The sequence below is a fragment of the Neomonachus schauinslandi genome, chromosome 6 (genome assembly GCF_002201575.2).
Source record: "Neomonachus schauinslandi chromosome 6, ASM220157v2, whole genome shotgun sequence".
NCBI classification, from domain to species: Eukaryota; Metazoa; Chordata; class Mammalia; order Carnivora; family Phocidae; genus Neomonachus; species Neomonachus schauinslandi.
In genome coordinates, this window is record NC_058408.1 from 122114679 (window position 1) to 122136940 (window position 22262).

Consider the following 22262-nt stretch of genomic DNA (forward strand, 5'->3'; position numbering starts at 1 on the left):
GCCCTCATTTGTCTTTGTAAATCCATTCTCACTACAGTCTGTTCTAGGATGTGCTGCCATGTTAGCTTTTGCACATTTTCAACTTCATAATGAGTTTTTAGGCAATATAGAATCCACATAAATTCTATAACAGAAGAAGAGTATTGCAAACTCTTGATCCTGGCTTATACCATTTTTTAAGATACGGCCCTAATTTACTCATTTCTATCAGTTAGGATTGGTTTGCCTACCAACAAGAGAAAACCCAATTAACAATGTTTTAAAGAAATAGTGGGTTTACTTATCTCAGGTATAGAGAATCTCATGTTGGGCCATCCAGGACTTGTACAGTAGCCCTGAAGTATCATGGACTTGGGTGCCTTCCATTTTTCTTTAGCATTATTACTGTGTAGGCTTCATGTTCATCATGTTTCAAGATGATGTCTACAGTGCCTCCACCAACATATCTGTGTAGACATGTAGTAAGAAAAAGGAAAGAAAGTGACATCAATAGGCCATTGGGGACACCTAGGTGGCTTAGTCAGTTAAGTAGCTGCCTTCAGAGATTGAGGGTCCTGGGATCGAGCCCCACATTGGACTCTTTGCTCAGTGCGGAGTCTGCTTCTCCCTCTCCCCTCTCCCCCCCCACTCATGTGCTCGCTCTCTCATGCTCTCTCTCAAATAAATCGATTAAAATCTTTAGGAAAAAAAGTGGGCCATTGGTAAGAAATCGGTTGTTTGCCAGTGTAGTTGCAAAAGAAGCTAGGAAATGGAATTTGTAGGCAAGCAAGGGGTAAGGGAATAGGAAATGAAGATTGGGTCAACTAATCCATACAATTTGCCATACCATACAATTGTTGTTATTTTAACACTGCACTCTCCAGTTTCTAAGTTTGATTAACTTTATAACATGTGTTATTTTAGATTTATTGTAATTACATATGCTGGCAAAGCAGCAAATAATTGCATCAAATAATTCCTAGGAAAAGTACAATGAGCAGTTGGAGTTTACTTCTGAAAACTTGATAAACACTGCAGCTGATTTGTTTGCAGCTGGGACAGGGACAACAAGCACCACCCTACGATATGGTCTCCTGATACTGCTGAAGCACCCAAAAGTCACAGGTATGGCCAGCATGGAGGGCAGGGTGTACTTCTGGACATATAACTGATGTTTATAATGATGTTGGAACACCTTCAAAGTGTTCATATAACCTGAATTGGCATGTAAATGTATATGCATTTGTTTCTTTTTTCATCAGTCTCATTTGTGTTTTATCAGCTAAAGTCCAGGAAGAGATTGACCGTGAAATTGGCAGACACCAGACCCCTTGCATGCAAGACAGGAGCCGCATGCCCTACACGAATGCAGTATTGCATGAGATCCAGAGATACATTGACCTTGTCCCAAACAACCTGCTTCATGCAGTGACCTGTGACATTAAATTCAGAAACTATGTCATCCCCAAGGTAAGATGTGTCTCTCCTACACCTAATTTCAGTGCTCTTTAAGTTCTCATATTCACAGTATGGTTTCAATCCTCTACCAATATGGATGAGAGAATGCAAAAATCATACATGTGACAGCTTGAAGGATTTTGTGCTGTTTCCAGTTTAAGGCTATACATTTTTATGATAGGTTTTGATATCGGGCTGTATAAGTCTTCCAAATTTGTTCTATTTCTTTAATATTGTTTTGGCTTCTCTTAGCTATTTACATTTCTAAATAAATTTTAGTATTAATTTGTCAGTTATCCAAAGCACTTGGCAATGGTTTTTATCAGGGTGATAGTAAGTTAATTTGAAAACAAATGACATGTTGGAATGTTGAATCTTTCACGGATATGGTATATTCTCCCAGTTTATTTGGGCTTTCTTTAATTTTTTCAATATTGTTTTCAGTGCAGTGGCTTGTACATCTTTTAGGTTTTTCCTAGATAAATGATATTTTTTATGTTATTATAAATTGTATAATTTTTTTAAATGCCTTTTCTACATTTTTGGTATATGGAAATATAATTGATTTTTTTATTTTGATGACTTTATATCTAACAACTTTTACAAATTCACTTACCATTATTAATAATTTATGGATTTATAATTTCCATGTACACAGTTCTGTAATCTGGTTTAATTTTTGTTTTAATAATTAATATTTAAACTTTACACTTCATATACTTACAATTAGCTTTAATTTAAATCTAAGTAACCATGGATCACTCAAGGCCACTGTATTGGATAGGACTGATCTAAGGTTTTTTTCTGTAATACTTAAATCCTTATCTTAAAACCATCCTTAGTTCTGCAATACTAAAAATTTAAAAAATAAAAATAAGTTTGTGCCATTTCATTCGATGACCAAAACCTTACTTGAACTGAAATAAATCTATTTTTATTCCTTATTGAGGCCTCTTTATGTGACTATTCATGTTTTAATAAAGAAATATCAGTGTGGGGGCAACCTGCTGGCTCAGTCAATAGAGCTGCAACTCTTGATCTGGGGTTTGTAAATTTAAGCCCCACGTTGGGTGTAGAGATTACTTAAAATCTAAAAAAAAAAAAAAAAAGTAGTATCAATATATTTGATTATATGATACCACATTATTGGGAGTATTTTAAAATTTATGGTATATACATCATAATATTTTTCTAACAAGTCAAACAATTCTGAATTTGAAAACGCATTAGGCCCCAGGGGTTTCAGATGAAGGATTGTGTACTTAATCTTTCAAGAAGACAAATGTTCATATTTTATGGGCTGAAGTAGAAAAATAAGGAGAGGCTAAAATAGTCCTCCTACATATAACTTTGAAATGGTTGAAAAAACAGCTTTGAGGAGAGATAGTCCAGGATGGTGGAGGAGTAGGAGACCTTAGTTTCGTCTGGTCCCAGGAATTCAGCTAGATAGCTATAAAATCATTCTGAACACCTGTGAACTCAACCAGAGACCCAAAAGAATAGGTGCAACTCTACAAATAGAAAAGCGACCACTCTCTGCAAGAATGACAAGACAGAAAACCTCACATCAAAGAAGAGAACAAGAGGCAGTACTGACTGCCAGGGACCTAATCATTATGGACATAAGTAAGATGTCAGAACTAGAGTTCAGAATGGCAATTTAAAGATACTAGCAGGGCTTGAAAAAAGCATAGAAGACAGTAGAGAATCCCTTTCTAGAGAAAGAAAAAAACTAAAATCTATTCAAGTTGAAATCAAATAGGCTATTAATGAGATGCAATAAAAAAATGGAGGCTCTGCTAGGATAAATGAAGCAGAAGAGAGAATTAGTGATATAGAAGACCAAATGATGGTGAATAAAGAAGCTGAGAAAAAGAGAGAGAAACAACTACTGGATCACAAGGGGAGAATTCAAGCACGAGGGGAGAATTCAGGCGATAAGTGATACCATAAAGTGAAACAATATTAGAATAATTGGGATCCCAGAAGAAGAGGAAAGGGGGAGAGAGAAAGAGAGAGAGGAGGGCAGAAGATATATTGGAGCAAATTATAGTGGAGAACTTCCCTAATCTGGGGAAGGAAACAGGCATTCAAGTCCAGGAGGCACAGAGAACCCCCCTCAAAATCAATAGAAATAGGTCAATATCCTGACATATGATAGTGAAACTTGCAAATCTCAGAGACAAAGAGTAAATCCTGAAAGCAGCTTGGGACAAGAGGTCTACAAGGGTAGAAACATTAGACTGGCAGCAGACCTCTCCACAGAGACCTGGCAGGCCAGAAAGGACTAGCATGATATATTCGGGGTGCTAAATTAGAAACTAAAAGAATTTGTGAGCACTACACCAGGCCTGCAAGAAATATTAAATGTTAAAAGGGATCCTTTACACAAAGATAGAGCCCAAAAGTAACATAGGCCAGAAAGGAACAGAGACAATATACAGAAACAATAAGTTATACCAAATAAAATTCATAATTTTAAGGGTAAAGTCTAGTGAGTTTTGATCAATATATGATGTCATGTAACTAGCACTACAACTGGGCGCCTGGGTGGCTCAGTTGGTTAAGCGACTGCCTTTGGCTCAGGTCATGATCCTGGAGTCCCAGGATCGAGTCCCACATCGGGCTCCCTGCTCAGCAGGGAGTCTGCTTCTCCCTCTGACCCTCCCCGCTCTTGTGCTCTCTCTCTTTCATTCTCTCTCTCAAATAAATAAATAAAATATTTAAAAAAAAAAAAAAACTAGCACTACAACTAAGATATAAAACATTTCTATCATCTCAAAAATTTCCCTCATTCTCCTTTTGCAGTCAATCCACCTCCCCCAGTTTCAACCCTTGGTAACCAGTGATGTACTTTTGGTTCTATGGTTTTGCCTTTTAAAGAATGCAACATAATGGAATGTGACATAAAAGTAGTATAATTTGTAATCAGTATAAGCCTTTGTAATCAATATAATGTCTTTTTTATGTGGCGGAATGTGTTTGAGATTTATCTTTGTTATCACATGTACCATTAGTTTGTTGCTTGTTTTGATGAGTAGTTTTCATCATATCGAGTGCCACAAATTGTTTATCCATTCACTGATTGATGGATATTTGGGTTGTTTCCAGTTTGGGGCCATTTGAATAAAGGTGCTGTGAACATTTGCATACAGATTTTAGTGTGGACATAAATTTTGTTTTCTTTTGGGTCAGTGCTTAGGAGGGGGACTTTGCTTAACTGTTTATAAAAAACCATCAAACTGTTTTCTAAATGTGGCTGTGACATTTTACTTTCCCACTAGCAACGTATGAGAGTTCCAGTTGCTATAGGCCCCCTCCACCACTTTCCCTGGTTGGTCTTTTTAAATTTGATTTTATTTTAATTTTAATTTTTAATTTTTTAAAGATTTTATTTATTTATGTGAGAGACAGAGAATGAGAGAGAGAGCACGCATGAGAAGGGGTAGGGTCAGAGGGAGAAGCAGACTCCCCGACAAGCAGGGAGCCCAATGCGGGACTCGATCCTGAGACTCCAGGATCATGACCCGAGCGGAAGTCAGTCACTTAACCAACTGTGCCACCCAGGCATCCCTTTTTAAATTTTAGATACTAGAAGGGGTTGTGTGGTGATACCACATTTTGTTTTACTTCTCTTTTCTGGATGGATAATGATGTTTCACTTCTTTTCATGTGCTGATTGACCACTCATATATATTCTTTGGTAGAGTGCTGAAATTATTATTCCTATTTTTTATTGGGTTATTTGCCTTATTTAATTATTGCAATCCTTTATATATTTTGCATGCAAGTCTTGTATCACATGTAGGTGTTGCTAACATTCACTCTCAATCTGTTGGGTTTTTTTTTTTTCTTTCCTTTCTTTAGCTTTCAAAGAATGTCTTTCAAAGAGCAGAAGTTTTGAATTTTGATGGAGTCCAATTTATCAATTTTTTTCTCTTTTGACTTGTGCTTTTGTGTCCTATCTGAAAAATTTGTTGCCAACACAAGTTCCCAAATACTTGCCCTTATGTTTTCTTCTACAAGTCTTATACTCTTAGCTTTTCTATTTAGGTCTGTGATCCATTTAAAGTTCATTTTTACTTATAGTAGTGTGAAGTAGGAATTGTACTTTTTTTTTTTGTTATGGATATCCACTTGTCCCAGCATCATTTACTGAAAATATACTAGCTTTTTCTTAAAGTAACATTTTCACATACTACTTGTCTTAAAATATATAAGGCAATTTTGAAAACAAAATTATAGACCTTAAATATGATAAACAGAGGATAGAATTTCCTTCCAATTTTTAATTTAAAAAGGTAAAAAATCTAAATAGCCTTTAAACACACACACACACAATGACTATGTACTGTTTTATGTATATATAAATAATATATATGAAAATGTGTATACATCTATTTAAGTGCATATCTACCTATGTCCATCAATCTACCTCACTCCTAAATACTTCAGTATCTATCTTCTAAGAATGAGGGCTTCCCGCACAGCAATAACAGCATTCACACTCAAGGAATGATCATGTATACAATAATTTTATCTAACATATAGCCTGTAATTACATTTTTTCATGCATCCTAAGATACTCTTTAATAGCTTTTTTTGAGGGGGCATCTAGTAGCTAATCAAGGAATATGTATATAATTTGATTATCTGTCCCTTTAGGCCCTTTTTATAAAGAACATTTACGTTTCCTTTATTTGTTTCATTTCAATACACTGACAGTTTTGAAGAGTCCAGGACAGTTGTCATGTGGAATATTTCTCAGTCTGGTTTGGTGTGGTTTTTGTTTTCGTTTTTGAGATTAGATTTCAATTCTGTGTTTTGGGGAAAAAAATTACATAGGTGATGTCGTGTATGTCCCACTACATCACATTTTGGCTGGAGATGTGTAATATCAATTTATACCACTATTGGTGATGCTAAGGTACTGACTTATGAAGGAGGTATCTGCCATAATTCTCTGTTGTTGGGGTTCTATTTTTCATAGGTAATTAATAAAAAAATCTGTGGCATGGTACTTTAAGACCATGTAAATATCTTGTTTCCCAAATCATTGATCCGACAGTTTTAGCATTAATTAATGATCTTTACTTGATAAAAATGATAAGTTTTAAAATTTTATTATTGGGGCATGTTTGTGTGTGTATCTATGTATAGCTAGGATTCATCTATAACAAAGAGTTCCTCCACATTTTTATTTTTATTTTTTTAAGGATTTTATTTATTTATTTATTTTAGAGAGACAGAGTGTGAGTGGGAAGAGTGGGGAGAGGGGCGAGGAGAGAGAGAGAATCTCAAGCAGACTACCTGCTGGGATCATGACCTGAGCCTAAATCAAGAGTCAGATGCTTAACTGACTGAGCTACCCGGTGCCCGCCCCCGCACTAAAAGAATTATTTGAGAGAGAGTGGGAGAGAGTGTGCAAGGGGGGGGGAAGATCAAAGGGAGAGGGACAAGCAGGCTCCATGCTGAGTATGGTACCCAACATGGTGCTCGATCCCACGACCCTGAGATCATGACCCAAGCCGAAACCAAAGTTGGACGTCCAACCAACCAAGCAACCCAGGTGCCACCCCTTTTGTAAATTAAGAGAAACAAATTGCATCCCAAAGATAAATACTCATTACTTGTTAGTGTATTTGTCATATTGTCGAAGAAGTCATTTTTTTCTCTTGAGCAAATTTTCTCTTTTTTTTTTATTTAAGATTTTATTTATTTATTTGAGAGAGAGAGAGAGAGCATGAGAAGGGAGAAGGTCAGAGGGAGAAGCAGACTCCCTGCTGAGCAGGGAGCCCGATGGGGGACTCGATCCTGGAATTCTGGGATCATGACCCGAGCCAAAGGCAGTCACTTAACCAACTGAGCCACCCAGGTGCCCCCAATTTTCCTTTTTTACTGTGGTAAAATATACAGAACATAAAAGTTACCATTTAGGTATTTTAAGTGCACAATTCAATGAAGCTTAGTACAGTCACTGTGCTGTGCAGCCATAGTTACTGTCTAGTTCCAGAACATTTTCATCAGTCCAAAAGGAGATCCCTTACCCATCAAGCAGTCATTCCCCACTCCTCCCTCCCTCTCCCTCCCTCCCTCTCTCCAGCCCCTGACAACTACCAATCTGTTTCTGTCTGCATAGATTTACCAGTCATTTTTTTAAGTAACCTCTATGCCCAGTATGGGGTGTGAACGCACAACCTCAATATCAAAAGTCTCATGCTCTACTGACTGAGCCAGCCAGGTGCTCCACCAGAGTCATTTCAAACCAGATCAAACCTCTGTTTTTAAAAGCCCTAGGAACAGATTCCAAATACTCCTGACTTTTCAAGAGCCAACAAAGGCTTCCATTTTATTTTTTTATTTATTTATTTATAAGATTTTTATTTATTTATTTATTTGAGAGAGAGAGCACAAGCAGGAGGAAGAGCAAAGGGAGAGGCAGAGGGAGAGAGAGGATCCCAAGCAGACTCTGTGGAGCCAGAAATGGGGTTCCATCTTACCACCCTGAGATCACAACCTGAGCCGAAACCAAGAGTGGGACACTCAACTGACTGAGCTACCCAGGCACCCCTAGACGCTTCCATTTTAAACCATAATCCACGTGAGATGTATGAAAACCGAAGCGATGAAATAGAGCAGGGAGTGAGACAGATACAAGTGTCCAAACACTGTGATCAGTGGAGGGGATTCAGACCCTATTGGAAGCCATATTAGCATCCTGACTAGCACTGGCCTTAATCTTATCCCGGTTTATTACTTGGTCTGTCTGGCTGGAAATGCCACTGTCCTTCTTTGGAAGGGATTCCTCACATAAATATCAAAAGATTGAACTAAGTGATTTGCCACATTTCTTCCAGCTCTACAACTTCTATAATTTATAACCCAGTTTATCTTCATCTGTTCATTCCAGGGCACAACCATATTAACATCGCTGACTTCTGTGCTCCATGATGACCAAGAATTCCCCAACCCAGAGATATTTGACCCTGCCCACTTCCTGGATGATAGCGGCAACTTTAAGAAGAGTGACCATTTCGTGGCTTTCTCAGCAGGTAATAAAAATTAAATTCCTTAGGTGCTGAAGGGGACAGTTGAAACCTACATGGTGCCTGCCCTGGGGTGGGTAGAATTGTTCTTTGTCCATGACCAAAAGCATCACTCCTAATGCCCATGCATTTTCCCCCACTCAGCATACATCGTTATTATTGGAACTTTGGCTGGGTGACCCAGTTTTTCCAAAGTGAGAAAGTTAGAGAATAGGTTCATTGAATTCTGCCTCTAGATATATCACTAAGCTACCAAGAGCTTCTCTTAGCAGCAGCTGAAACTCATTTAGACTTTACTCACTGGCCATGAGAAAGGTATACAACTCCTCAACTTTGAGTTAAGTATCTTTTTAAAAAATTATTTATTTGAGAGAGAAAGAGAGAGAGAGAGAGGCACAAGCAAGGGGAGTGGCAGAGCGAGAAGGAGAAGCAGGCTCCCTGCTGAGCAGGGTGGGGGTGGGGGATGGGGGGGTGGGGCAGGCAAAGGGACAAGCAGATTCCCACCGAGCCAGGAGCCTGATGCGGGGCTTGATCCCAGGACTCTGATGGGATCATGATGGGAGCTGAAGGCAGCCACTTAACTGACTGAGCCACCCAGGGCCCCCTGAGTTAAATGTCTTCTATGTGGGTCACCTGGGTGGCTCAGTCGGTTAGGTGTCTGACTTTGGCTCAGGTCATGATCTAAGGGTCCTGGGATTAAGCCTTGCATCCAGCTCCCCACTCAGTGGGGACCTGCTTGTCCCTCTGCCCTCCCCTGCCTCCTGCTAGTACTCTCTCTCAAATAAATAAATACAATCTTAAAAAAAAAATTATCTTCTATATGATATCCCTCACTCCCCAGAGTGAGCTCTGGGGTGACAGGCATCCACAAGCACAGCGTGGACACCAAAGGGGTAACACTCTAGTTAGGGAAGCAGATTAGTAAACAGATCATTAGACTAGTGTTGTGGGAGAGGAAAGCCCAGGCTGCTCAGGAGACAGAAGAGGAAGCTGCCTGCTTCCTGCTCACTCATACTCCACAGTGAGGCAGAGTTTATACTGGAATAAGCACATTCTAACAGCAGAAAAGGAATTTGAGCTGCCTCACAGGGGACAGGGAGTGGGGGAAAGAAGAGGGGGACGGGGTGCTTTTACAAAGTGGACCATAGGAGCAGGACATTTCTATAGATTGAGGAGGTCAGAACCTGCCAACTAACCACAGCATCAAGGAAACCTTGGGAAAGTGGCAGAATGCCCTGCAGTGGTTCCAAGGCACCTGATTGTCCTCCACTCAAGATCATGTATCTTGGATATTGCGTCTCCACATCTATAGTGTGTGCTGAGTCTCTGGCGATGGAGTCCCCTTCATTTATCTGATGGCTTTTGATGCCTGCTTTGGGTCTTGCACTGTACATACCAAGATGTCAAGGACTGAGCCTTCCCTACAAGGAATGCACATTTTAGCATGTTAGAAAAAGAAATAAACAGAAAACTATGATTCAAGGTGAGGATCTATGCTTTAATTGAAGAGTGAATAAGATGCTGAGGAAACCCAGAGAAGGCAAGACTCTACTGCCAGAGGGGATCATAGGGATTATGGAGAGGAAATGACATGAGACTTAGGTCCTGAAAGAAGTACAAGAGAAGTGCACCTTAACCAAAGGAAACAGCATGAGATAAAGCTGGAAATGTCATGGTGTGTTGGAGATTGATGAAGATTGGGTATGGCTAGAACCGAGAGTAGAGGGTATGGAGGATGGAAGGAGGGATAGGGAACGTCAGACTGGGTACAGAATGTGGAGGGTCAGTTCCACCCATTTGACCTCACCTCATAGGACAGATCAGGGACACACTGAATATTTTAAAGTGAGAGAGTGACACATTTAGACATGTGCTTTTGAAATCACATGAAGGAAAAAAAATCTTTGACACAGATATATGAATTCCCTTCTCTTAGTCCTTCTCCCTCCAAAGCACTTGGACAAGTGGGTGTGTTTCTACAAAGATGTATGGAAACTGGAAATGTGAAGAGAGCAGTTGTAATGTGGAAATACATAATGAATGCTTGATGTAGGCCTGATACTCAATAGATATTTGTTGAATGAAGGGTTCCTGTCAAGACACTAGATGAATAGCAAGCATTTCTATCCTTCTATCCAGCTGCCCCTCTAACCTTCCTTCCAGCTCTCCATCAGTTCAGTCATTCATCAGATACTTCTTTTGGCATACTTCTTGTTGCAGTTCGAAACGTAGTGTTCAAGGAACAGATCCCTTGTGTTTGTTATTTTCAGGAAAACGAGTATGCGTGGGAGAAGGACTGGCCCGAATGGAGCTGTTTTTATTCCTGACCACCATTTTACAGAAATTTACCCTGAAATCTCTGGTTGACCCAAAGGACATTGATACCACCCCTATTGCCAGTGGGTTTGGCCATGTCCCACCCCCCTACCAGGTGTGCTTCATTCCCATGTGAGGAAGGGAGGACCATCTGCCTGCCCCTGTGCTGGTGTCTGTGACTCCTCCTCCTATGGGGCATCATTCACCTCCTTCTCCCTGCTGGGGATGCACTCTCTGACCTCATCTCCTACTTCCCCAGTCCCTCCATACCCAGTGAACATCCAACCTCCATTAAAGGAAAGTTTCCAGGGGCGCCTGGGTGGCTCAGCCAGTTTAATGTCTGCCTTCAGTTCAGGTCATGATCCTGGAGTCCTGTGACCGAGCCCCACTTCGGGCTCCCTGCTCAGCGGGGAGTCTGCTTCTCCCTCTCCTCCTCTCCGGCTTGTGCTCACTCTCTCGTTTGCTCACTCTCTCAAATAAATAAAATCTTTAAAAAAAAAAAAAAAAGAGCAAAGTTTCCAGAATTTCATTGTACACATGCTGTGCTGTTGTTTATACTCTATAACACTTGTATTTGCCACCACATATACTTATCTAATATTGAGCTATTACCATGTTGTCACCATGGAACAAAACCAAATGATTAGTATACGCTAACACACAGTCATTTGTCCTCTGCATGTTGTAAATGGAAAGCCTTATTATTTGCTGAGCCAGTTTTTAGACTTTCCTTCTTTTTTGCATAATACAGGTAAGATATGGAAGAAAATAGAGTCCAAAGAGGCCACACCATGCTGTCCTCATAATGATAAGCACAGAGAGGGGCAACAGGGGAGAGGGCAGGAAAGCTCTCTTGGCTCAGTGTCACCTACAGTTACTTGAGGTTTGGATTTAAAAGTGAGAAAAGTTGTGTCCAGGAGCCGGGTAATAGAATTTCAGCAGTGGGGGTAAGGAATAATCCATGTTAGAATTCATTTCTCTGCTTTGGTGTCACTTTGAACACCAAAGATTTGACATGTTGGTATGAGTTTGTTTCAAACTTAGAGTCAGGTATTAACGTATGCTTTCATATTGCTAATCAAATCTTCTAAGGGTCATTCTTTGCTCTCTGACCTAGAACAAAATCCCTGGGGCCATCACTAGATAGTCTTTTTTCTATTTTCCAGCACATTGTTTTATACCTAACACAAGTGTGATGGCTGTGTGATGCTATGATCCTAAAGTCTTTATCTAAAACATAGACAACTAGACATCTTATACCAGTCAAATAATTTCCATCATTTTTTTTCTTATGTGTTTAAGTGTATAAAATGAGCATCACCTACTACCTTCTGCCAGCTCATCTCCTAGAGAAAACTTTTTATACTTTGGCATGCATTTTTAAGATAACGTATGAGGATAGGTATACATAAACTAATATATGTCCAAAGTATATATTCACACATAATATATATTATATATACACATGAAATTAAAAATGATTCTTTACCATTGGCCTCATAATAACACATAATATTCTACAACTTGCTGTTTTTCTACTATACAATATGCCATGGAAAATTCTAAATAATAAAAACATGGGCAAATGAATGGACAGATTACAGAAAAGGAAATGAAATGGTTTCTAAACACATGAAAAGATCTTAGAAATAAAAGGTACAAATTAGAACTGTATTATATTCCTTTAAACCTTGATTGGTATATGAAAAGATTTTAACGGAAGTATTAGCAAATGTGTGTGCCACACATTTGTGTGTGTGTTCTAAAGTTACCTTCTCTGTGAAGCCTACCCTGAGATTCTTTTTTTTAATTAATTAATTAATTAATTTGAGGGGGGGGGGCCAGGGAGGGGCAGAGGGAGAGAGGAACTTTAGCAAACTGAACTCAGCAAGCGCCTGTCGCAGGGCTCGATCCCATGACCCTGAGATCACCACCCGAGCCAAAAACCACGAGTTGGATGGTCAACCAACTGCACCACCCAGGCGCCCCTACCCTGAGATTCTTACTGAAACTTGTAAACTCTTCTCCATCATCACGTTCCCCATCCTTCACCTTCTGAATCTCCTTACAATGTGTTTGCCACTTCGCACGTTTCATGTTAATTAACCTTGCTCATAAACCTAGGGGGTAGATAGTATTTGTATGAGTTTCCTAATGCTGCTATAACAAATGACCACCAAGTCAGTGGCTCAAAACAACACAGATTTACTACTTACTTATAATTCCGGAGTTCAAAAGTCCAATATCTGTGTTCGTGGGCTAAAATCAAGGTGCTGGCAAGGCTGCTTTCTTCTGAGGCTCTAGGAAAGGATCCATTTCCCTGCCTTTACAGCTTTGAGATGCTGCCAGCATTCCTTGGCTCATGACTCTTTCCTCCCAACAGTCCCATCTTCTTGCTTATTTTCTTGTACTTATTCTAATCTTCCTGTCTCCCTCTCCTAAGGACTATGTGATTACATTTCGTCTACCTGGCTAATTTAGGATAACCTCCTCATTTTAAAATCCTGAAGAGGGGCACCTCGGTGGCTCAGTCAGTTAAGCATCTGACTTCAACTCAGGCCATGATCCGGGGATCCTGGGATGGAGCCCCCCATTGGAGTCCCTGCTCAGTGGAGAGTCTGCTTCTTCCTCTCCCTCTACCCCTCCACCCACTCTCCCACCCCGGCTCATGCTCTCTCTCTCTCTCTCTGGCATGTGTGTGCTCTCTCTTTCAAATAAATAAATAAAATCCTGAACTTAATCATATTTGCACAACTCCTCTGACCGTTTAAGGTATATAATCGGTTAAGTGTCTGCCTTCGGCTCCGGTCATGATCCCAGAGTCCTGGGATTGAGCCCCACGTTGGGCTCCTTGCTCAGCAAAAAAAATCATTTTTTTTTGCTATTAACTCTCTTCCCCTACCCTCCTTCTAAAAAAACCTTCCATTTTGTGTATCTCCTTAGAGAGTCATCTATTTGCTAGATGGGATGCTGCCTGATTCATAAATCATTTAATAAAGCTAATTAGATCTTCAAATTTATTCAGTTGAATTTTGGTTTTTTTTGTTGTTTGTTTTTAAAGATTTTATTTATTTATTTGACAGAGAGAGACACAGCGAGAGAGGGAACACAAGCAGGGGGAGTGGGAGAGGGAGAAGCAGGCTCTCCTCTGAGCAGGGAGCCCGATGCGGGGCTCGATCCCAGGACCCTGGGATCATCACCTGAGCCGAAGGCAGACGCTTAACGGCTGAGCCACCCAGGCGCCGCTGAATTTTGTTTTTTAACAAGGCTTATTAAACTGATCTTTTTTGAAGCGTTTCTTTAAAAAGAAACAGAAGCAAATCACACCCAGACTTCCCAGTAATTATTTTCCCTAAGATTATTAGATATAGGATACCCACATCTTATTTCTCAGCTCTATGAATATGGTCGCATTTGATGGTTAAGTTATGAGACTAATCTCATAGTAACTAGGTAGACTTCCAAAACTAGAAGTCTTTCTTCAATCGTTTATAAAGATAATTTTATTAAAGATAATTTAAAAGACCTCTCGTATGGTGTTTGCAAAGAGCCAATTTCATCATTCAGGAATGTCTACTTCTATGATGTTCTAAATGAGGTAAAGCTAATTTAATGGTGCTAGAAACTAGAGCAGTGGGGTGCCTGGGTGGCTTAGTCGTTAAGCGTCTGCCTTCGGCTCAGGTCATGGTCCCAGGGTCCTGGGATCGAGCCCCGCATCGGGCTCCCTGATCAGAGGAGAGCCTGCTTCTCCCTCTCCCACTCCCTCTGCTTGTGTTCCCTCTCTCTGGTCTCTCTCTGTCAAATAAATAAATAAAATCTTTATTTTTTTTATTTTATTTAAAATCTTAAAAAAAAAAAAAAGAAAAGAAACCAGAGCAGTGGTTGCTTCTGAGGAGGGGGGATTGCTATGAAGAGATGTGAAGGAATTTTCCAGGGGGATGAGATTGTTCTATACCTTGATAGGATGTGGTTACTCAGGGGTTGGTGTTTGTCAAAACTGACTAAGCTGTAAACTCAGCTCTTACTGGAAGGCCCCAATGCCCCCAGATGAGCAAGATGTTTAAGGCCATTTCAAAAAAGGAAGGTGTTTCAAGTTCCAGAAAGTAAGCCTTTTCTTATATCTGTTCTGATCTAGTCTGACCCCATGCTTATAGCTGTCATTTTAAGACAGGAAACTGAAGGGACCTCATGAAAAAGAGCCATTTTTTTCCCCTTTGCAGCTTTTCCTGCTCATATTCTTGCTAGGACCTGCACCCCCACCTTACACATATGCTTATGTTTGTCCTCCTTGTAAAGATCAAGGAGTTAGTGATTTCTTTGGAGTCGTCCAGCACAATAGGTAACATCTAAGGCGTGATGAGGTGGGGTTGTTCTCTAAAACCACTGACTCCACAAACACCATGACGCCAAGACCCCTGGCTTCAGGGACTGAGTGACTTATGAAGGACACCTGGACCCTGTCCTTGTTCTGACCAGTTTCTGGATGCCTGAGAGGACATGTGAACCACACCACAATCACCAATAAAAACCCCAGACCCCCAACACGGATGAGACTCCTTCCTTTCCTTTCTGAGTCTCCCAGACAGTCAGTGTGTCTATATCTGCTCTCTCTATATCTTCAGTAAACCCCCAATGGGCATTTTTAATTTATTTTATTTATTTGACAGATAGCGAGCACAAGCAGGGGGAGCGGCAGGCAGAGGAAGAAGCAGGCTCCCTGCAGAACAGAGAGCTTGTTGTTTTTTAACAGCATATTGTGGGCTATCCTACTTAAGAAAACTTTTGTTCAAGGCCAGCTTGCAGACAACAAATGGAATTCGAAAATGATAGTAGAATGATAAATACTTGTATAGTGCTACTATGTGCCAGGCACTGTTCCAAGCACTTTGCCCACACTAATCTCTCAATATAAATTATTACAAGGCCATCTGTGAAGGATAACTCCATGTCAGAATTTAAGTTACCAATCCAATATGGTTTTTTTCCCTTTAAAAATCAGAGCATATCAAATAACAGCATAATGATTCTCTAATAGCTTCTTTTACTTTTATGTATTTTAGGGAGTGATATAATATAGATTCGTGCTGTCTTTTGCCACATTTCTATAGTTATCAGTTACTTCTGATTTTTTCACTTTGTCTTCTGTGAATCTGTCCTTAGCTCTTATTTCTTTTAAAGAAATTGCCTTGGGGGGCCTCTGGGTGGCTCAGTCTGTTAAGCATCTGCCTTTGGCTCAGGTCATGATCCAGGGGTCCTGAGATGGAGCCCCGCATCAGGCTCTCTGCTCAACAGGGAGTCTGCTTCTCCCTCTCCTGTTCCCCCTACCCCCTGCTCGTGCTCAATTTCTCTGGTGTTCTCTCTCTCAAATAAATAAAATCTTTAAAAAAAAAAAAAAGAAGAAAAGAAAGAAATTGCCTTGGAGCCGTATCACCGGTAAACCTCTCTGTTTAGGCCTCCAGCTAAGTTGGTTCTCTGCACCCACTGTCCCCTCCCATGACCTGTGTGATTACTGTGCCATCTCACTGGCCTGGGCTGAGTTTGGACCAGAGCCACTGAGTGGCTCCAATGGTCAGCTTGGCTTCTGAAGTGTCTCTCAGACCTTTCATTTTTCACTTGACAACAAAGGGAGATAATTTCTTGTGACTTCAGTCTTTCTCTCCAAAGAATATAAAAATTCTGCTCCAAACTTAGAATTTATGATATTTCACTTGAGAAGGAACTTTATTTAGGAGTTAGCTGACTCAAAAGATTTCCTATTATTGATAGTAGTAGTTCAGTAAGTACAGTTTATTGATGAGTTTTAACCATCTCATTTCATAAACTTTGCCTCAAGTAAGTGACAGGAAATCAATGGGAGCCCTCTCAACCTGCAAGCTGGAGGATAATCTCAAAAGGCAGTACTGAAATTTATACTGAAAACAATTATATATGTCAATCTACTAAAAGACCACAAAAGGTGGCATGATTTCTCCATTAAAACTGATCTTTGGGGGACACCTGGCTGGCTCAGTCAGTAGGGCATGTGACTCTTGATATTAGGGTTGTGAGTTCAAGCCCCACACCGGGCGTACCTAAAAAAAATTTTTTTTAGGGGCGCCTGGGTGGCTTAGTCGTTAAGCGTCTGCCTTCGGCTCAGGTCGTGATCCCGGGGTCCTGGGATCGAGTCCCGTATTGGGTTCCTTGCTCTGCGGAGAGCCTGCTTCTCCCTATCCCTCTGTCACTCCCCCTGTTCGTGCTCTCTCTCTTTCTGACAAATAAATAAATAAAATCTTTAAAAACAAAACAGCTGTCCCTGCTCAGCAGGGAGTCTGCCTCTCTCTCTGACCCTCCCCCCTCTCATGCTCTCTATCTCATTCTCTCTCTCAATTAAATAAATAAAATCTTAAAAAAAAAAAAAAAAAACAGCTGAACTTTGGAGTTCTAAATATGATTTCAAGGAGTCTTTCCACTTTACAGGGCAAAATTTCAATTTATTTTGCCTGTTGATCATTGAAATTAAGTTGATATTACTCAATAATTTATCTTTGCAATGTCTTACAGTTTCCTGTATAAATGGCTTTCACATCATTTCTTAAACTATTTCCAAATCTTTTATTATTTTTGATGCTATTGGTGGATGGAATTGTTTTTGAACTTTCATTTTCTAATAGTTTGTTACTAGTATATAGAACATTTGATTTTGTTCTTGAGTTTTATACATTGGCCTTACATCTTGCTAAATTTATTAGTTCTAGGAGCTTTTTTGTGGATTCCTTGGTGTTTTCTGCCTACAAGAACATTTCATCTATGAATAAGGACAATTGTACCTCTTTCCCCCAACTGAAATGCTTTCTATTTTTCCCTTGTCTTAATAAACTGATTAGGATCTCCAGTACAATGTTAAATAAAAATGGTAAGACTGGTTATCTTTCCTCTATTCCTGATCTTTGGCAGAAAACTTGAGGCTTTCCTCATTTTATATGTTATTAGCCGTAGGTTTTACATGGGTGCCCTTTACCAGGTTGAGAAAGTTTCCTTCTGAAGGAGAGGAAGGTAAAGTCTTAGCTAAGACTTTTTAAACATGTGTTAACAAAAATTCAACTGACTAATTTAAAATTCAAATTGGCTTTATCGAATGATTCATGATCAGCCAGCATCCCATCTAGCAAATAGAAAGGAGCTCTGTGGAGCAGAAGAAAAGGAAAGGTTTTGTTTGTTTGTTTTTCAATTTTTTTTTAAATTTTATTATGTTATGTTAGTCACCATACAATACATCATTAGTTTTTGATGTGGTGATCCACGATCCATTGTTTTTGTATCTTAGGACCCCTCCCAAGATCAAGGAAAACAGGCCAACACCCCGGCATGTAATAGTAAAACTTGCAAATCTTAGAACCAAGGAAACCATCTTAAGGGCAGTTAGGGGGAAGAGATTCCTTACGTACAGAGGGAGGAACATCGGAATAACGTCAGACCTATCCACAGAGACCGGGCAAGCCAGAAAGACCTGGCAAAACATATTCAGGGTACTGAATGAGAATAACATGCAGCCAAGAATACTTTATCCGGCAAGGCTTTCATTTAGAATGGATGGAGAGATGCAGAGCTTCCACGACCGGCAGAAACTGAAATAATATGTGACCACTAAGCCGGCCCTGCAAGAAATATTAAGGGGGGTTCTATAAAAGGACAAAGACCCCAAGAGTGATATACAACAGAAATTTACAGGGACAATCTATAAAAACAACATCTTCACAGGCAACATGATGACAATTAATTTATATCTTTCAATAATCACTCTCAACATGAACGGCCTAAATGCTCCCATAAAAGGCACAGGGTTGCAGATTGGATAAAAAGACAGGACCCATCCAGGGGCGCCTGGGTGGCTCAGTCGTTGGGTGTCTGCCTTCAGCTCGGGTCATGATCCCAGGGTCCTAGGATCGAGCCTCGCATTGGGCTCCCTGCTCAGCAAGAAGCCTGCTTCTCCCTCTCCCACTCCCCCTGCTTGTGTTCCCTCTCTCGCTGTGTCTATCCCTGTCAAATAAATAAATAAAATCTTAAAAAAAAAAAAAAAAAGACAGGACCCATCCATATGCTGTCTACAAGAGACTCATTTTGAACCTAAAGATACATCCAGACTGAAAGTGAAGGGATGGAGATCCATCTTGCATGCCAGCAGGCCTCAAAGAAATCTGGGGTAGCAATTCTTATATCAGACAAATTAGATTTTAAACTAAAGTCTGTAGTTAGAGACACGGAAGGACGCTATATCATTCTTAAAGGGTCTATCCAACAAGAAGATCTAACAATTGTAAATATCTATGCCCCCAACATGGGAGCAGCCATATACATAAGCCAACTGTTAACCAAAATAAAGAGTCATATTGATAACAATACATTAATTGTAGGAGACCTCAATAGTCCACTCTCAGCAATGGACAGATCATCTAAGCAGAAAATCAACAAAGAAACAAGAGCTTTGAATGACACACTGGACCAGATGGACCTCATAGATATATACAGAACATTCCACTCTAAAACAACAGAATACTCACTCTTCTCGAGTGCACATGGAACTTTCTCCAGAATAGACCACATACTGGGTCACAAATCAGGTCTCAACTGATACCAAAAGATTTAGATTATTCCCTGCATATTCTCAGACCACAATGCTTTAAAACTGGAACTCAATGGGGCGCCTGGGTGGCTCAGTCGTTAAGCGTCTGCCTTCGGCTCAGGTCATGATCCCAGGGTCCTGGGATCGAGTCCCACATCGGGCTCCCTGCTCGGCGGGAAGCCTGCTTCTCCCTCTCCCACTCCCCCTGCTTGTGTTCCTGCTCTCGCTGTCTCTCTCTCTGTCAAATAAATAAATAAATAAATCTTTAAAAAAAAAAAAAAACTGGAACTCAATCACAAGAAAAAATTTGGCAGAAATTCAAACACTTGGAAGCTAAAGACCACTCTGCTCAAGAATGTTTGGGTCAACCAGGAAATCAAAGAAGAACTTAAACAATTCATGGAAACCAATGAGAACGAAAACACATCGGTCCAAAACCTATGGGATACTGCAAAGGCTGTCCTAAGGGGGAAATACATAGCCATCCAAGCCTCACTCAAAAAAATAGAAAAATCCCAAATTCACCAACTAACTTTACACCTTAAAGAACTAGAGAAAAAGCAACAAGCAATGCCTAAGCCATGCATTAGAAGAGAAATAATTAAGATTAGAGCAGAGATCAATGAATTAGAAACCAGAAACACGGTAGATCAGATCAACAAAACTAGAAGCGGGTTCTTTGAAAGAATAAGATCGATAAACCACTGGCCAGACTTATCCAAAAGAAAAGAGAAAGGACCCAAATTAATAAAATTATGAATGAAAGGGGAGAGATCATGACTAACACCAAGGAAATAGAAACAATTATTAGAAATTATTATCAACAACTATATGCCAATAAACTGAGCAATCTGGAAAAGGAAAGGTTTTTAAAGGCAGAGAGGGAGCTGGAAAAAATGCATTGTTTCAGGCAAGGTAACTCTCCTAAGGGGAACAGAAACTGTCTATCAGTAAATTTCCTAGTCCTGACCAGTGAATTCTATGTTGACTGGTTAGAGGTTACATTATTGGGTGGGATGAAACTGCAGTTAGGCTAGGCATTAAGTCTTGAGTGGGACCTTAACATAAGTCACTCCTTTTGGGGCCTCTGGTTTTCATTTTAACACAGGAAAGGGTATTGAGCTTTGTTAAATGCTTTTTTTCTGTATCCTCTGCATCCACTGAAAAAAAATCACATACTTTTCTCCTCTATTGATATTTTGAATTATGTTGATTGATTTGCAGATGTTAAACTAACCGTGCACACTGAAGATAAACTCCACTTTGTCATGTCTATGATCCCTTTAATATTGAATTCCATTTGATGAAGCTTTGTTAAGGGTTTTTGCATCTTTATTCATGAAAGTTACTGGTCTGTAGTTCTTTTGCCTTGTGATGTCTTTAGTTCTGGAATCAGGGTATTTCCTGGCCTCAAAAAATGAGTTCAGAAGTTGTGTCTTCACTTCTTTTCTGAATGATTTTATGCAGTATTGATATGTTCTTTTCTCTTTTCCTTTAATTGTTGGTAGAGTTAACCAATGAAGCCATATGAGCCTGGAGTTTCCTTTGTTGGAAAATTTTTATTTACTAATACAACCTTTAAAATTTATATAGGGCTGGTCAGGCTTTCTATTTCTTGTTGGGTGAGATATGGGATTTTGTGTCTTTTAAAGAATTTGCCTATCTCACCTGATTGTCAAAAGTGTTGTTTGTAATAATCTCTTATTCTTTTTTTTTTTTAAGATTTTTATTTATTTATTTGATAGAGAGAGAGAGTGAGAGAGAGAGAGCCCAAGAGGGGGTAGGGTCAGAGGGAGAAGCAGACTCCCTGCTGAGCAGGGAGCCCGATGTGGGACTCGATTCCGGGACTCCGGGATCATGACCTGAGCCGAAAGCAGTCGCTCAACCAACTGAGCCACCCAGGCACCCAATAATCTCTTATTCTTTAATGTTCTGAAGCCACTGTAGTGATTCCCCTTCTTTTATTCCTGATATTGGTTATGTTTTCCTTTTTTTTTTCTAGCTAGAGGTTTATAAATTTTATTAATCTTTAAAAAAAGAATCAGCTTCTGCTTTCATTACTTTTTATCTTTTGCTTTCTCTTTTTTCTTTCATTCATTTCTGCTTTTATATTTTTATTTCCACCTTCCTGATGGCTTTGAATTTAATGTTCTCTTTTATATTAAGGTGGCAGATGGTATCATTGATTTGAGATTTTTCTTCTATTTTAGGGATTCTAAGGCTTTAAGTTTTCCTCTAAGTGTCCTGTGTTAGCTGCATCCCCATAAATTTTGGTAGGATGTATTTTCATCATTATTGAATTAAAAATATTTTTCTTGTGATTTATGCTTTTGCCCAGTGATGACTTAAATGTGTGCGGCTTAATTTTCATGTATTTGGGGTTTTTTTGTTGTATTTTAAAAATTACTAAAGTTTACTTAGTATGGTTTTCTTTCAACTTGGATTCATTGGCTTATTTTTTAAACTAGTAATTTGGGCCATTTAATTTAAAGCACAGTTAAATTTTTTTGCTCTGAGTTACAGACTAAAAAAAAGCTGCCATTTAAAGTGTTGAAAGCTCAATTTTTCTTTTCTAGAAATTTTCTTTTTTTAAATTTATGTAAATGTTTATTAATCCTTAGAGTCAATTTTTAAAAGTTCTGTTGAATTTAGGAAAGTCTATAATCTGATTCATTAGTTATCTAACTTGGAGATAGGTAAAAGTAAACTAATTTGTTAAGAAAATATTTCATACTCAGAACATGGAAAAATTTTTATGAAACTCTTGAGCATGCCAAGGAATTCATTGGGAGTTCATAGCCAGATTTCTATTTCTTTATTTGCTCTTTGTTTTCTGCAGTAATTGTGTGGGTCAGACCATGGCT

The 22262-nt window shown here is 39.5% G+C and overlaps 1 protein-coding gene across 2 annotated transcripts in view; it reads left to right on the forward strand.

Moving 5' to 3' along the window:
• Positions 1 to 11170, forward strand: part of LOC110589295 (cytochrome P450 2C41) — a 29649-nt gene extending 18479 nt beyond the window's left edge. The window contains exons 6-9 of one of the 2 annotated variants that reach the window (XM_021699824.1): positions 963 to 1104; positions 1262 to 1449; positions 8348 to 8489; positions 10754 to 11170. In XM_021699824.1, the coding sequence (XP_021555499.1) occupies positions 963 to 1104; positions 1262 to 1449; positions 8348 to 8489; positions 10754 to 10935 (654 nt within the window). In that variant the 3' untranslated portion in view covers positions 10936 to 11170. The remainder of the gene's footprint in view (positions 1 to 962; positions 1105 to 1261; positions 1450 to 8347; positions 8490 to 10753) is intronic. The other variant, XM_021699825.1, reaches the window with a different exon arrangement.
• The last annotated feature ends 11092 nt before the right edge of the window (positions 11171 to 22262 follow it).